The sequence below is a fragment of the Populus trichocarpa genome, chromosome 16 (genome assembly GCF_000002775.5).
Source record: "Populus trichocarpa isolate Nisqually-1 chromosome 16, P.trichocarpa_v4.1, whole genome shotgun sequence".
NCBI lineage: Eukaryota > Viridiplantae > Streptophyta > Magnoliopsida > Malpighiales > Salicaceae > Populus > Populus trichocarpa.
The window spans coordinates 994,742-1,011,352 of NC_037300.2; the positions used below are offsets into that span (position 1 = coordinate 994,742).

At 35.9% G+C, this 16,611-nt stretch overlaps 2 protein-coding genes across 3 annotated transcripts; one reads left to right on the forward strand and one right to left on the reverse strand.

Annotated features, from left to right (window-relative positions):
* The first annotated feature begins 1,823 nt into the window (after positions 1-1,823).
* LOC7455854 (uncharacterized) lies at positions 1,824-9,967 on the forward strand. Its single transcript, XM_024587205.2, has 6 exons — positions 1,824-1,994; positions 5,149-5,257; positions 5,352-8,603; positions 8,703-8,945; positions 9,139-9,288; positions 9,450-9,967. Exons 2-6 carry the CDS (start codon positions 5,183-5,185, stop codon positions 9,699-9,701), a joined length of 3,972 nt encoding a protein of 1,323 aa, XP_024442973.2. The 5' UTR covers positions 1,824-1,994; positions 5,149-5,182; the 3' UTR covers positions 9,702-9,967.
* Positions 9,968-10,598: 631 nt separating this feature from the next.
* LOC112324464 (uncharacterized) lies at positions 10,599-15,545 on the reverse strand. Of its 2 annotated transcripts, none has more exons than XM_024587207.2 (5): positions 15,265-15,545; positions 12,529-14,829; positions 11,299-11,500; positions 11,011-11,207; positions 10,599-10,929 (listed from the first exon to the last, which is right to left on the reverse strand). In XM_024587207.2, the coding sequence occupies exons 2-5, from the start codon at positions 14,672-14,674 to the stop codon at positions 10,886-10,888; spliced, it is 2,589 nt and encodes an 862-aa protein (XP_024442975.1). In that variant the 5' UTR covers positions 14,675-14,829; positions 15,265-15,545; the 3' UTR covers positions 10,599-10,885. The 2 variants fall into 2 exon arrangements, with proteins under 2 accessions (XP_024442975.1, XP_024442974.1); XM_024587206.2 differs by having other exon boundaries at positions 12,529-14,832.
* Between the last annotated feature and the right edge of the window lie 1,066 nt (positions 15,546-16,611).

The window sequence follows — 16,611 nt, forward strand, 5'->3', positions numbered from 1 at the left end:
AATATTTCTCCAAAAAATAAAAATAGAAAGAAAGAAAGAAAGAATGCATAAAAAGGAAGTCATTATTTAAAAGGAAATAGCAAGTGTCATATTCGGCCGAAGAAAAGACACGGTCGTCATTACTCATAGAAGGGCGGTGTGGTCGGTCGAGTAGGGCTGCCACTTTGAGACCAGAAAGCCACACATTTTTCTTTGTTGTTAAATGACCAATTGCACCTCCTTTGTATTTCTAACCTAAAAAATTGTCTTTCAATTTCGTCCACTAATTGTCTATGATTTTGTAATGCCAAGACAATCAATTTCTCCTAGTTGCGGGGAAAAAAACAAAGGGAAAACTTGGATTTTCCAAAAGAAAATAAACTAAATCCCATCAAATTAATTTTTTTTCATTACACAATCATAAGGTATGTTTTAGACATTGCATGCCATGGCAAAGCAGTTGATTGCACATTAGAGATTAGCTTAATGATTAATAGGTTATATTTTCTTTGATAATTAAAATATAAACTATAAATTAGGGTTTGATGAGATGAATCTATCTTGTGAATCTCATGATATTATTTTAATAAATTAGGTCATCTTATGAGTTTGGATGAAAATTATAAAACATATTTTTTCATAGTAAGTAGTTATAAGATTCTGATCAGACAACAAAGTAATTTGATGGTCAAGCTTACCAAATATACTTAGTGTGTTGAAATAGTTTAGACATTGTAACTGGTATGTTTCCTCTATTTTGTGTATTATTCAAATTTTAAAGAATATAATAGGAAATTATTTTTACCCTGAAGGTTTCAAATATTTAAATGTAAATTCATTTTTTTATTAAAAAAATCAGTTTTGATATCAACAACTCTTTATAAATCTTACTTTCTAAATAATTTTTTCTATATCTATATGTAAACGCTGATTTATTAAAAGTATATTAGAAAAATACTTTGACTTCTTGACTCATGGATGATCTATAACTGAGAGAGTAATTTATTTATTTTTATAAAATTGATTTCATTAATCACAAATACATGCACTTCTTGAATCAATATGTAAATTCGTGTAACATATGAAAGATGATTCTATTTAAATGGTTTGGATATCGTTTGTAAAGATAATGGTAATATTGTTCATTGCTTCTGAATTAAAAGATGATTGCTTGATCAAGAAGAAAACTAAAAATAGATGTAATTAAGGCACATAGATGTTTGAATCTCATTATTCGGTATCCATAATCCTTCAGTATCCATTAACGATGCTATATATATATATATATATATATATTTTTTTTCCTTTTCTATGATTTTTTTATAATAATAATACCTAATATGATTCTCAAGATTATTTTTTATTAACATCTAAACTAAATTAAAAATACTTCAAAAATATCTATGACATCTCAATATAAATTGAGGGGCAAAAATTTAATTTCTCTTTAAAAGTGTTTGTTTTTACTGTTAAATCTCGTTTTTAAAATACTTTTTAAAGTATTTTTTTCTGAAAATCATATCAAACAAATATTTTTTTATGATTTTAATATGCTGATATAAAAAATAAAAAATATTATTTTAATATATTTTTAATTGAAAAGAATTATTAAATTGATTTTTTATATAATTTTAAATAATTTTAAAATAATGATGTCAAAAATATAAAATATAAAAAAATATTATTAAATATATTAAGAATATTTTAAAACTCAATCTGCAGCCAAACCGGCAGCGTTCCGACCCAACCATTGTCTTATTGGCTGTTAAAACTGCAAGGACTGGCCCCACCAACCACTCCCAGGTGGACTCCACTTCTTCCTCTCTCCTTTATATACTTAAAGATTCTCTCTTTCTTTCCTCTCACACCAAAAAACCTTTTCCATTCCTAGAATTTTCTCCTACTCCATCACCACCACCATAGCTCTCTCTATGATTTTCGTTTTTTCTTGAAAAACAGAAAAAGCCCATTTTTTAAAAGCTAAGGAAACAATACAACGTTGAATTTTCTCTCAGGTAAACTGTCATTTGTCTCTGTTTTCTTTAGCTCTGTAGCTCTCTGTTTCTGCTGTTTTTTTATCAAGAAATCGTCAGTTGAGTGTGTTGCTTTATCTTGATCATTCTTTTCGTGATCCTTATGTGATGTTGATGGTGGTGGTTTATCGTTCATTTTTTTTTTGCGATCTTGGGCTGTTTTTTTTTTTTTTTTTGAATTTCGATCGTCCTTATGATCATACTTTACTTGTATTCAAACTTGAAATGGATGAGTATAGAAAGGGTAATTAGTGATTTGCTTATTGGAAATATTGATTGAAAAAGGAAAAGAATTAAAGTATAATGAGCTTTGATCACTCTTGGGCTGTTTTTTTTTTAGAATTTCGATCATCCTTATGATCATACTTTACTTATATTCAAACTTGAAATGGATAGAAATGGTAATTAGCGATTTGCTTATTGGAAATATTGATTGAAAAAGGAAAAGAATTAAAGTAGAATGAGCTTTGATCACTCTCCTGGGCTGTGTTTTTTTTTTTTTTTTGAATTTCGATCATCCTTATGATCATACTTTACTTTTGTTCAAACTTGAAATGGATGAATATAGAAATGGTAATTAGTGATTTGCTTATTGGAAATATATATTGCTGTTTCTCAGATTTCTTTCTCTGTTTTTTGGGAAGTAAATCTGATTTTATTTGTTTTATTTTTTTAATTTAAAGGGTTAGGTAGAGATTTTAAAACTGGTTTCTGTAGCATCTTTCTGTGATCAATCTATAATAACGTATAGAATTTGTTTTAGATTGTTCTATACGCAGACGTAAATGAAGGGTACAAAAGCAAAATAATTTAGGTAAAAAAGAAATTGAAGATTATGGTAAATTAACAGTCTTTTAAAGTTCATTTTTTCTCTCCATCAAAAATTTAAAAAAAAATCATAATTTTGCAACCACCTTTCATTCGTCTCCAATTGATGTTGCCCCTTTTTGTTAAAAAGAAAACACTTATAGTATGATTTGTCTTTTTACATTATTGTGTCACGCTAGGATCTTGAATTTTTTTTTTTTTAATATAAAGTTGATTAGTGAATACTAACAATTTACAAGTAGGTCAAGATTTATCGAGCATATATACCCGATCATGCATATTTATATTCTATCCCGTATCTATATGTATTATAAATTACAAGATAATTTCTTTAAAATGACGCAAAATATTTGATTATATAATTTTTATTTTTCTTGATGATTCCTTACCGAGGGAGGATGGAAACTTGGGCTGGGGCCATTGTCCTTTAATTGTGTGCATGTATAAAGGTACTTGATGATTTTCATGGCTATAAAAAGGGTTTGAATTGAGCTGTCACACGGTTTTAGCTTTAAAAAATGGAAAACAAAACAAAAAATAAGTAAAAGAGATGCGAGATGGAGATGGGATGCCACCTTTGATGGATCCCACCCACTATGCATCCTTTTTTTTATTTTTATATATTTATGTAACCCTATTTTTGTTTTTGCTGCGATTTGATGGTAGTTTTTCATTTAATTTCTTGATTGATCCATCTCAACATTTTCCACAATTGGTGGTCATGATTCAATAGTCAATCATGGAAAAGGAGTTAGGTGTAATGGCCCTTGAAGAAATTCTTAGGGCCCACAAAGATAGTGGGGTCTCGCATGACATTTTCACATGATAGTAGATCAGAATAATAGCTAGGGTTATTTTGGATCTTACATAGGAGATCAGGAGGAGCATATACTTTATGAACTGGAATTTGGATCTTCTTATATAGTCCTAATAAAGTATATTTGAATAGATCTAAGTACAATTGTAAAATCTTTAGTCTAATACTAGATTTATATTTATTTATTTATTTATAAGGTTAATTTAGTAGAGTTTATAATATGGATTGCCCCATGGGGCTACTCTACGATGTTACTTTGGACAAACATCATGGAATACAAATTATTACCAAAGTGTGATGATATGTTACGTAGATTGGACCACAACTTCAGAACCCACAAATACCATGCCTTAAATTGATACTTCTGTGGTGTCATGTCGTCGTCTCAACACTTGGTTTTTCAGCCATGGATGCTTACACTTTAGACCAGAGGTATCCTTTGGATGGAAAGTAAAGGGTGAAAACAGAACTATTCAGATGATGCCTTTTGTATATTTCAGAAGAACATTATCTTATTTTTTTATATTTCTATGTAAACTATATAATATTATGTGTGATTAAATATGATATTTCGATGATGTGTATTTAGAAACAAGCACTTACGTGTTTTCGATCGGGTTAACTCGGGTCCTTCTTAGAAAGGTTCGACCCTATCGGGTCTGCTGCCCTTTCTGGAGGGCATGCGCAGCCTGATGATTGTGGCATCTTGGAAATTCTCGTTTCTATCTTTGTTGAATAATTTGTTCGATTACGTGGATGATGACGACATGATTTGATGGGTACCGTGCCCAGTTTAGGTTCCGACGCCAGGTGGTTTTGTCAGCACACATTCCAAAGTCCAAATCAAAGACATGTTGCCCATGTGGTTCACTTGTGTCTAGCTAGTTCCACCTCAGAAATTGACTTGGCATTTTATAAGATTTCCCATTTTCCTTTTATTTATTTTGTCCATAAATTCAGTGCCTGTTTCTAAATGCAAACACGCAGATCTGCGGCTGCATCCACGTTTCCGAACCAAAATTATAAATATTATATTTTTTATTTGGAAACATGGGTGTAATCACAGTCATGCCGGCGTTGTCAAACGGAGCCTCGGTTTTTAAAAAGGAAGGGTTATGATTTTCTCAGCAAGAACATAGTAACTTTTGATGGGCACAAGTACTTGATGCAATCCTTGTGGCGCTACAGTATCACTGTGAGAAACATGTCGAGAAGGAGAGCATATGAACTGCCTAAATACTCGAAGGTGACACGTCTATGGTGTTACTATAGCACTACGGCTTCTGAGCCAGTCAGCATTATCAATATTCTAATCTACATGCTTGCAATGCATTAATGCACCATGTTGCTTTGTGAAATGAAATCTCTTAATACCACTTTGTCTTCTGAGCTTGTGCTATGTGCATCGTGAAAGAATGTGCTATGTGATATAAAAAAAAAAAAAAAAAAACCCGACATTGTTAACAGTTTGTCAGCTTGTTGCAATTTCAGAAGGAAAAATTTAGCAAGGTGAAGCTGGTTTAACATGGAAGGAGAGACTCAAGTCAGTTCAGATGTTCCAGTTGTGAAGGTTGACACTGATGTTGCTGATCCTATTAAGGTAGTGCCTGAACTAACTTAATGCAACTGACATTAGCCTGTTTTGCAGAAACTTACTGAAATGCTAATTTGATATGAATTTTGTTTTTTATAAGGTAACAAATGGAGACTTGCCGCAAGTAGAGAAGGAAGGAAAAAAAGAAGAGGATGAAACTGATGGAGAATTCATCAAAGTCGAGAAGGAATCGCTAGATGTGAAGGATGGCTCTCATACAGCTGAGGCGCAATCTGTTGTGGAGGCTGACAAGCCATCTGTTGTGGAAAGAAGTTTAAGTGGTTCGGCCAGAGAATTGCTGGAGGCGCAAGAGAAGATGAAGGAACTTGAAATCGAATTGGAAAGAGTAGCGGCAGCATTAAAGCACTCTGAATCTGAGAATGCACAGATGAAGGATGAGGTCTTGCTTGTCAATGAGAAGTTGGATGAAAGTGGAAAGAAGTATGAGGAGCTTGAAATCAGTCACAAGAAAGTGAAAGAGCAGATAATTGAAGCTGAGGAGAAATACAGTGCACAGCTCAACTCTTTGCAAGAAGCTCTACAAGCACAAGAAACCAAGCATAAGGAATTGGTTGAGGTCAAGGAATCATTTGATGGCATCACCCTTGAGCTCGAGAATTCGAGAAAGAAGATGAAAGAGTTGGAACATGAGCTGGAAGTATCTTCTGGTGAGACTAAGAAGTTTGAGGAGCTGCACAAAGAAAGTGGTTCACATGCTGAATCCGAAACGCAGAGGGCCTTGGAATTTGAAAGGCTGCTTGAGGCGGCAAAACAGAGTGCAAAAGAAATGGAAGATCAGATGGCTTCTCTTCAGGAGGAGGTCAAGGGCCTGTACGAGAAGGTTTCAGAGAATCAGAAAGTTGAAGAGGCACTTAAGAGCACTACAGCAGAACTTTCAGCAGCTAATGAAGAGTTGGCTGCTTCAAAATCACAGCTGCTGGAAATAGAGCAAAGACTTTCTTCAAAGGAGGCTCTTATCATCGAAATAACCCAGGAATTGGACCTCAAGAAAGCCTCTGAATCTCAGGTGAAGGAAGATGTTTCAGCTCTTGAGAATTTGCTCACTGCAACAAAAGAAGATCTTCAAGCAAAGGTTTCCGAGTTGGAAGGGATCAAGCTGAAGTTACAGGAGGAAATCAACAAAAGGGAATCAGTTGAGGCTGGGTTAAAAACCCATGAAGCACAGGTCTCAACTGTACAGGAAGAATTGGCTAAAGTAATAAAAGAAAAGGAAGCTCTAGAAGCAGCCATGGCGGATCTCACTGGTAATGCAGCACAGATGAAAGAGTTGTGCAGTGAACTTGAGGAAAAGTTGAAAACTTCAGATGATAATTTCTGCAAAGCAGATTCTCTTTTGTCCCAAGCTTTGTCAAACATTGCCGAGCTAGAACAGAAGCTGAAGTCTCTTGAAGATCTCCACAATGAATCTGGAGCTGCTGCAGCAACTGCCTCTCAAAAGAACCTGGTGCTAGAGGATTTAATCCAAGCGTCAAATGAAGCAGCAGAAGAGGCCAAGTCACAACTGAGAGAGCTCGAGGCACGTTTTACTGCATCAGAGCAGAAGAATGTGGAGCTTGAGCAACAGTTGAATTTGGTTGAACTGAAAAGCAGTGATGCTGAGAGAGAGGTGAGGGAATTCTCAGAGAAAATATCTGAACTCAGTACTGCATTGAAAGAGGTAGAGGAAGAAAAGAAACAGTTGAGTAGCCAGATGGAGGAATACCAAGAAAAGATTAGCCACCTTGAATCTTCCCTGAATCATTCATCGTCTCGGAATTCAGAGCTTGAGGAAGAGTTGAGAATTGCAGAAGAAAAATGTGCTGAGCATGAGGACCGAGCAAATATGCACCACCAGCGCAGCCTTGAACTTGAAGATTCATTCCAGACATCTCATTCCAAAGCAGAGGATGCTGGGAAAAAGGCAAATGAGTTGGAGTTGCTGCTTGAAGCAGAAAAATACAGAATCAAGGAGCTTGAAGAGCAGAACAGTGCATTAGAAAAGAAATGTATGGATGCAGAAGCAGATTCCAATAAATACTCTGGCAGGATATCTGAACTAGCATCTGAAATTGAGGCATATCAAGCCAAGTCATCAAGCCTTGAAGTTGCTCTGCAGATTGCTGGGGAGAAGGAGAAAGAGCTAACAGAATTACTGAATTTGTTCACAAATGAAAAGAAAACGTTAGAAGAGGCATCAAGCAGTTCCAATGAGAAGCTGACTGAAGCTGAGAATCTTATTGGGGTGTTGCGTAATGAACTAGTCGTGATGCAAGAGAGGTTCGAAAGCATTGAAAACGATCTAAAGGCTGCTGGATTGAAAGAAGGTGATATAATGGTGAAGCTCAAATCTGCAGAGGAGCAACTTGAGCAACAAGAAAAATTATTAGAGGAAGCCACTACAAGAAGGTCAGAGCTCGAGTCATTACACGAAACCCTAACAAGGGACTCAGAAATCAAACTTCAAGAAGCATTAGCAAACTTCACTAACAGGGATTCTGAGGCAAAATCCTTGTTTGAGAAACTGAATACCCTTGAAGACCAAGTAAAGACCTATGAAGAGCTGATAGCTGAAACAACTGGAAGGTCTGCACTTGTGAAGGAAGAATTGGACTTGTGTGTGTTAAAAATGGCAACTTTGGAAACCTCAAATGAAGAACTCAAAAGTCAGATTGTGGAAGCAGAAACTAAGGTTTCCAACTCCTTCTCAGAGAATGAACTCTTAGTTGAGACAAACAATCAGCTGAAAAGCAAGATCGATGAACTTCAGGATTTGCTAAACTCTGCCATTTCTGAGAAGGAAGCCACATCTCAACAACTTGTTTCGCATGTGAGCACTATCACAGAAATAACAGACAAACACTCAAGAGCCATAGAACTTCATTCTGCAACTGAGTCACGAATGGTGCAAGCTGAAGCGCAACTACAAGAGGCCATTCAGAGCCTCGCACTGAGGGATACAGAAACAAAGGATTTGAATGAGAAGCTAAATGCACTTGAAGGGCATATAAAATTGAACGAAGAACTGGCTCATCAAGGAGCTGCAATTTCTGAATCTCGTAAAGTTGAGCTGGAAGAGAGTCTCCTCAAAATTAAACATCTGGAAACCGTTGTAGAGGAACTGCAAACCAAGGCAGGTCACTATGAAAAAGAGAGTGGAGGGCTAGCTGAGGCGAATTTGAAGCTCACTCAGGAGCTGGCCTCATATGAGTCCAAACTCGGTGATTTGGAGGCAAAATTATCTGCAATCCTTTCTGAGAAGGATGAAACAGTTGAGCAGCTTCACATTTCAAAGAAGGCCGTTGAGGATTTGAGGCAGCAGCTCTCTGATGAAAGGCAGAAACTACAGTCTCAGGTTCGCATCATCATTTGTGGTTTTTCATTTCTTGGTAAATAATTATTTGGCGATTATTTTGGCCATAGTCTTCTAACTTGATAAGTTTTCAAATTTCAGATATCTTCAGTTATGGAAGAGAACAACCTCCTCAATGAAACATATCAAAATGGAAAGAAAGAACTTCAATCAGTGATCATCCAGCTTGAAGAAGAACTGATGGGACAGAAGGCGAATGAAGATGCCTTGAAATCTGAGATTGAAAGTCTCAAGGCTGAGGTTGCTGAGAAGTTGGCATTGCAAACTTCTCTTGAGGAACTTAAGAAACAATTGGCGGCAGCTGAAGCTCAACTAAAAGAACAGGTATTGTCTCAAGAATCAAGCACAAGTTCTAGAATAGGGTTTTGATGTTCCATAAGTTTATTACTGGATACTGAATCATCTCTCTGACTATAAGTTCATATAGACCTCCTGTTGTTTTAATATAGTGGAAAATTATTGCAAGGAACTTTTGAAATACTTCACTGACAGTTTTCTTTAATGTTTAACCAAACAGAAAGAAGCAGATTCTCACAATCAGCTGGAAAAAGATGAAGCACAGAAGAAATCCCTTGAAGCCAAGAACAAAGAAGTGTCACATCTAGAGAACCAAGTGAAGGAACTTGAACAGAAACTGCAAGTGGCTGGCGCTAAATTATTAGAAAAGGTTGATTTATATCTCCCACAATCCATGATATTTCTGTTCTTTAAACTGAAAAAAAAATAAACTGAGGAAATTACTTTGGAAATAAATTGTCAGAGGAAATGCTAATATTAGTCATTTAAATGTAAAAATCAAACAGTTGCTTACACTGAGATATATTGCAGGGTGATGGAAGCAGTCCGGCTGAACATAAAGATGGATTGGAGATTAAATCCAGAGACATTGGTGCAGTCATTTCCACTCCCACAAAAAGAAAGAGCAAGAAAAAGTTAGAAGCTGCATCTGCACAAGCCTCATCCTCTTCTCAGACTCATACTCAAACTGCAGATGTTTCGCCTGCCATGACCTTTAAAATCATCTTGGGAGTGGCCTTGGTATCTATCATCATTGGCGTGTATCTTGGAAAGCGTTATTAGTTTCGGCATTTTGGATTTCGGTTTTGCTCTATGTTTCAGGTTTTTTTTGGCCCTTCTTTGTTTTAATTTTTTTTAATTCGTTGTTTCATACCAGTCGATACACGAGGTTGGAAGCTGTATTAGTATGCTTTCTAGCTTAGGTTTTTGAGTCGGTTAGGGAATTTGTTTTTCATTATTGCCCCTTGCCTCAATGCGCTAGACAAAAGAAGTGTTCAATTCATGTAATATTCAAGTTTGCATTAATTGGTTTATTGATTGGATTGCAAGACCTTGATCTTTTCATTTGGAAATTCTGTGTACTCTATCGAGTGATGAAAGCTACCACTCTTTCTGGATGCTTGATTAAATTCGCAATCGAGTTAGCAAAGAAACTGGGAAAACTTTGACCATGTGATGAAGCAGAAACATGGAAATCAGGCTTCTAGTGACCATCACATCCTGCTTTTATGAAGTAGATTGACTCAAGCCATTCGGTCACTGAATCAGAGCTTCAGTACTATCAAAACTTAGCTAAAAATACATTACCACATGTGTTTCATTCAAGGATAACTCTTGGCACTCAGCATTTTTATGAAGATACATCCTCAAGACCCAAAGCTCTCTGTGCTGTTGTGGTTGCAGTTCATAATTTTTAGTGGCATCCAAGGATTTAATATCTATCGGTATTGAGGTGGATTTGGAAATGATCGAAGCATAAAACTAGCAATCACACCTCATTGTGATCTCCAAAGATGCATTTCTACTCAGCAATATATTTTGATTAATTCTTCCAGAGGTCACAAGGGTTTAAGGTGCATCAACTTAAAACCATGAGAAGAAAATGATCATGATTCCCATGAAAGGAAGCTATATTGTCACTGCATGTGTGGATTTTGTTCTGCGTTCTGCAGATTTGGATGAGTAAACGGAACGTTTTTACTTGAACTCCAAAACAGATGCAACACTTTGAGTATTCAACCATGTCATATTAAGGAAGGTCCAAATGGAAAAACACTAGTGTCATACTTGATTGGAGTCGCTGCCCCCCTAAACTAGCTCCTGGTTATAGCGCCAAATATAACTATCTTGCAATACCTTTCTCCAATGTGAGCATGGTGCAAAACATAACCAGTCATCAATATTAACTCTCCATGGATATTTGGATGAAGTTCAAGTGGCCTGCGATATCATCTTCATTTCACATCTTAAACTTCCTTCAGTCCATTAAAGATCTCAAAATCATCAAACCCTGCAAACAGACCAATGCATTTAGTTTCATTAAGAAAAAGAGCTGCTTTCTGACATTCTCAAGTATAGCAACAGCAATTACCAGTAGCAACATCTTCACTTTCATCAGTTGATGGTACCAATGGCATCGTATTAACGGATGGTGGAACAAGCGACATCCAATCTGAACTTCCATAGTCTTCTAGGGAAAGATCATTTTGTGTGATCCAGTCTTCAATAATACTGATATTGTCAAATGATATGGGGTCCTCGGGAATCTGTTTTTTGTTTCCATCAACCCTGGAATAAAGTTGGTTAGCAAAAGAACAAGATCACGTTCCTCTGTGATTGTCAAATACCAACTATAAACATAATCATTGGTTTTACTTACATCTGTCTAAGACGCAGGTTGTACTGAACAAAGACAAGATCACTTAGCCGTTGGCGCTGTAGGCAGTTTCTTGTGCGATACACCTTCTCAAAGTGAATATGATTATGGCTACACCCAATTGAACTGCAGGTTTGGCTGAGAATACGTATAGCTAAACGTGCCAAATTGGGGCAGGCTCCGCCATAGGCAGACCACCAATCAGCTACAATGAGGAGGTATATCTAGAAATCAGTTCTACATAAAATTGATGAAAAAAGAAATATTCTAGCAATAGTACAGAAAGATGCAATTCTAGTACATGCATGGAAATTGCAAAGAATGGCTAGGAAAAATGCAATTCTTGTACGTGCAAGGGAACACAATTCTTGTACGTGCAAGGAAATTGCAAAAAATAAATGTAACACTACATGATGCATTATGTCAAACAGGTATAGCACAATAGCAACTTCAGAAACATGCCAAACAGGTATGAGTTAAGTACCATTGATATCCCTAAATTTCCTATGATACTTGACAATATGAAATGAGTTTGACAATGATTTGAAACTTATGTTTATAATACTTTCTCAAAGGTTTCCTTAATCGTTGCATATACATTCTTGCTGTGTATATATGCCAAGTATTTGGGGCAGAATTTACATCTTTATTTTTATACCAAGATGGTCAAAAGCAGGTTTCTTTTTGGCAAGTTCATTTGAAAGGCAGTCCATTGGCTAATCTTTTTCTAGCAATCCCTTTTTCAAGAAGGTAACCAAGCTAGAGTCTGGTCTTTTAATTATCTTCCCTTTATTTTTTGAGGGGCAGATTTCTGGAAGTAAAAGCCTACAGTTCGCAATGAAAGGTAGGGCTTCCTTTCTGGATTTGCTGAGTTTAGCAGGCTTCTATTTCACTAAGGTAGAACAAGGTAGCTTATTTCCTCTCTCTATGTCTCTGTTCAATCATAACCTCCTGATTTTAACATTGCAACATTGAGAATTAAAGTAAACAGAGAGCTAAAGGTAGTTGAAACCAGCCAGCTGAGCAAGACCATTCAAGGAATCAAGGTGAGAAAGCTCTTCAGAGAAGGAGCCCCAAAAAGGAACAAGTAAGCTAAGCAAGTAGGCTTACTATCAAGCAAACTAATATCATTAGAAAGCTCTTGCAAGAAAGCAGAGAATCTGAACACTGTATGGCTCTCAACACTATATGGCAACAGCAATAGTAATCGAAATATAATGAAAGTAACCATACCAGGAAGCAGAGTATCTCTAGCTCTAATTGCCATCTTCCTCCCAAGGTCTCCTTCGGCATTCTTGTACAAGGTTAACTCTTTGACAATCTTATCCTGGACTTCAGTACCAGGAACCAATCTCTCAATGCAATCAAACATCCTTGACAAGATTTTATTGTGCATATCTTCTTCAATGCTATAAAAGAACTTGGGATTAAGGAAGAAACCCACAGCATGAAGAGGAGTTTGCCATTGTTGTTCCCACCTATGATCTAAAATATTCCAGTAAACCATATAATCCTCTCTCTTGACAAGTTCTCTCTTAATGGATTCTTTGGCTCTGTATATTCCTGAAAAAACATATCCCATAGCAGCCCTCTTTTCACTGCTAACTGTTTCCAAAACTTGCATGAGCGGATTTGTTAAACGGATGATCGAGATGCATGAAGACCAAAATGATCGATTACTTATAACATCTACCATTGATAATCCTCCAGGTTGCTTTGAATAAGGGCAGTCCATCCACTCCTGTGAGGTTACCATAGTTTGCAAATTAAGTTTGAAATCAGCCATTTGTTTCAATGCAGTGAAGTTAGTAGCAGAGTGTGTTACACCCCGTCGCACAATGTCACTTCCAGAAGTAAACTTCCTCATCAGGTTCAGCACTGCACTATTATTGTAGACAAATCTTGTGACAGATTTAGCCTGTTCAAGCACTGCATTTATCCACTCAAGTTTTCCTAAATCCTCCAGTATCTGATCAATGCAACGAGCTGCGCAGGGAGCCCAATACAATGAAGGGAAAGTATCCATTATTTTTTTCCCGGCAGTGACATAGTGCTCTTCACCATTGGTAATAACTTGCAAAACGTTTCCAGCTCCAACTTCCTCCACCATTTGTTTAAGCAATTCATACAGACCATCTGTTGAGTATATAAGATTTGATGCATCCACTGATTTTAAAAATACTGTTCCTTTAGAGCAATACACCAAAAAATTTAGCAAAGTTAAACCACTTCCTGAGTCCCATTCTTCAACCAAAAGAGAACAACCAGTCTTCGCCCATCTTGTCTTATGTTGTTCAATATCACTTTTTACTTCTTCGACCAGACTCTTCAATATCCGACCACGAAAATCTTGATGTGAGGGTGCAGCAATCCCTGACTGTCCAGAAAAAACTGCATCAATCAATGGCTGGAAAAAACTCGAATCCAGTGCATCTAAACTAGCTCCTATATCATACAAGAACCGCCCCATTGTCACATGGATTGCATTATCTGCTTTTTCTAAACCCAGTCCCATTAAAGCATCAGCGTCATGTGCAGCTGCAAGAGCAATAGCAGAAGTTGTCTTACCTCCTCTGCTCTTTCTTTTACCCAAATTTTCATTGCTTGTTCCTTCTTCATCTAGTAAAAAATCTGAATTTACTTCGGCTAAATTGCAGCCAGCAGCAGCTTCAGGTGAGGTGTTCACCTCATCACTATGATCAGCAAATATGTCTAAATCTTCACCACTAGGAAGTGAATGAACATTGTGTAATTTTTCTTGATTCGATTTCCGTTTCTTTCTTTGCCACGCTACAATAGGACTCAAATGTTGTTGCATCAAAACCCGGACATTGGATGGGACTCGTGTGCAAATACGCACACCGCTACTATTTCTACCAGCAAGGTGCTCCTTAAATCTATGAATGCCACCACCCTTAAACAATTTGGCACAATAATTACACTTAATCTGCACCCGTTTCTCATTTCTCAACATTTCACAATGCTTCCATCCCACATCTTTTTTTCTCCGGGTTCCTGGAGTCCCTTCAAAATTACCGAAGGGATTTGAAAGCATGCCTTCCTCACTAGAAGGCAAATTAACAATGCTTGCTTCTTCCTGAATCTTCAGTTGCTGGCTGTTCTGCTTCCCTATAACACCATCAAGGTACTGCTGCGTCCAAAGCCGAACATCAGGTGGAACACTTCGGCACATAGGCCCACCACCTTTGCGACCAGCAAGATGCTCCTTAAGCCTATGAATCCCGCCACCCTTAAACATTTTACCGCAATATATACACTTCAAGTATGTCTTTTTCCCTTCCCTAAACATCTGACAATGTTTCCATGCCAAGTCTTGTTTTTGGCGTGTCATTGGTGATGGTTCCAGAAACTCCTCCATTTTTCCAAATTAACCCTTTAATAAATCACTAAACACCTATATCAACACTATCAACTTTTCTTCAACGGAAACAAAACTAACTGATCAAACCTGAACAAAACCAACCAATGTTGCCTTCTCCTTGCTGTCCAAAACTGTCAGCCGGACCTCAATTCCTACTACGTGACACAAAAACAGAACAAAAGTAAGACACCCATAATCATTAAATGATGATCTGTGAATTAAACTAGTTTGACATTATATTTCACAAGGAAAAACTACTACCCAGAAGACAAAAGTTCGAGACTTTAAAGCCCATACCTAAAAAAATCATCATATAAAGACAAACATCTTGCACTACTAGTACAACGTTAAACGTTAAATTTCATAGCTTTATGTCATTGACTATAATCCCAAAAGTCATGGAAGTCAGCCATTTTTTATCATGTTATTACATTATAAGACTAAATCCCAGAAGAAGACTGCAAATACTAATGGTACAAAGAGGGACTAAATTCTACTGCTTTTGTTCATAAAAACATAATTCAAAGGGAAAAAAAAAACACGAGTGAAAGGAAAGAGCTTTGCTTTGCTCTGTAAGAGAAACAAACCTGGGTGAATTCTGGTCGGACCGGTTGTTTTGACCCAACTGGTTCTCTGGGTTTTCACCGGTGATCTACCTGGTTGTGGAGAGGTAGTGAGGGAGATTCTTGATGGGTTTTCACGTAGACCAGCTGATCATCAGAATTTCGGGTGAACCGAGAATTTGGTCTGGTTTTGTGTCATGTCTCGGTTAGGTTTTTTTCTGGCGGAGGCATGAAAGAGAGAGTGGTTGGCTTTTTCTCTGTTTCTATTGTTTTGATTGCTTGGGTGGAAGTTTTATTTGGGTCAACTACATTTTAGCCTATGATAATTTAATATGTTTTACTTTAGTCTTTATAATTTAGAATTTCTCAATATTAATTATATATTTTTCATTATAGCCCCTGATTTATGGCTATACTTTCACTGGATCAACAAATTTCATCTTATTTTTTTATAATTTAGTATAAGATTTGATTTCTGATGATTGAGGAGAGCATAACCTTTTAACCAACATTAGCTAATGAAAGTTAATCACTAACCAACCTTTCGAATTATTTTTATTTTATGTTTGTTAGTTATTTAACACTTAAGGACTTTAATGAGATTTTTTGAAAATTATATAAAAAAGATTTTATAGAAAATAATTTTAAATTATCAAATTGAAGTAAAAAATAGGGATACAATATAAAAAAATATCTAATTAAAAAATAGTTTTTAATTTAAATTTTTAATATCAGTATATCAAAACGATTTATATATTTTTAAAAATATAATTACATCATATTATTATCGAGATGATAATAAATCATAATCAGAAGTTTGAGTGAGTGTAAATCTATTATGAAAATATATAGTAAACTCCACATATTTCATTTCAACAATTTATTTATGGGATTTCCTTTCACTATTTTCTTTATTACTTTCTTTATTTTCTTTTCAAGGTGGTGTCTTTAGAAAATAGTAAACTTTTGCACATTAAGATTTAATTCCTTTCTAGTCATATTAAAACATTTCACCAACCTTCACTTGATTCAATGCATTCACAACAATCCCTCTGGAAAGCAAACATAGTTACTTCAAGTTGCCTTGTATAATTATTAGTTAAATGTAAAGCAATTGTGGTGGGGAAGAAGCTAAAATCCTATTGTTTATTCGTCTCGGATTAGAACTAGCGTTATGATATGGGTTGGATAAAATAAATTAAATTTAATAAAATCTTTTTTTATTAGTTTGAATTTAAAATTAAATCATAAAAATTATTCCAATAAAACCCAATTAATTTGATCGGTTTAAAGACATCTCGGTTGATAGATATAAAAAGTTGGAGGATAAAAAAATTTGAGTTCCATCCTCAAACTTTTTTTTTATGAAAT

What these genes read in the sequence shown, in the direction of transcription:
- LOC7455854 (XM_024587205.2), top strand. Translation starts at nt 5,183, where the DNA reads ATGGAAGGAGAGACTCAAGTCAGTTCAGATGTTCCAGTTGTGAAGGTT. An exon ending in GGCAGAAACTACAGTCTCAG is followed by an intron (nt 8,604 to 8,702) that starts GTTCGCATCATC and finishes TTCAAATTTCAG; the next exon opens with ATATCTTCAGTTATGGAAGA. An exon ending in GCGCTAAATTATTAGAAAAG is followed by an intron (nt 9,289 to 9,449) that starts GTTGATTTATAT and finishes GATATATTGCAG; the next exon opens with GGTGATGGAAGCAGTCCGGC.
- LOC112324464 (XM_024587207.2), bottom strand. Translation starts at nt 14,674, where the DNA reads ATGGAGGAGTTTCTGGAACCATCACCAATGACACGCCAAAAACAAGAC. An exon ending in TAGAGATACTCTGCTTCCTG is followed by an intron (nt 11,501 to 12,528) that starts GTATGGTTACTT and finishes TCCTCATTGTAG; the next exon opens with CTGATTGGTGGTCTGCCTAT. An exon ending in AAGTGAAGATGTTGCTACTG is followed by an intron (nt 10,930 to 11,010) that starts GTAATTGCTGTT and finishes GTCTGTTTGCAG; the next exon opens with GGTTTGATGATTTTGAGATC.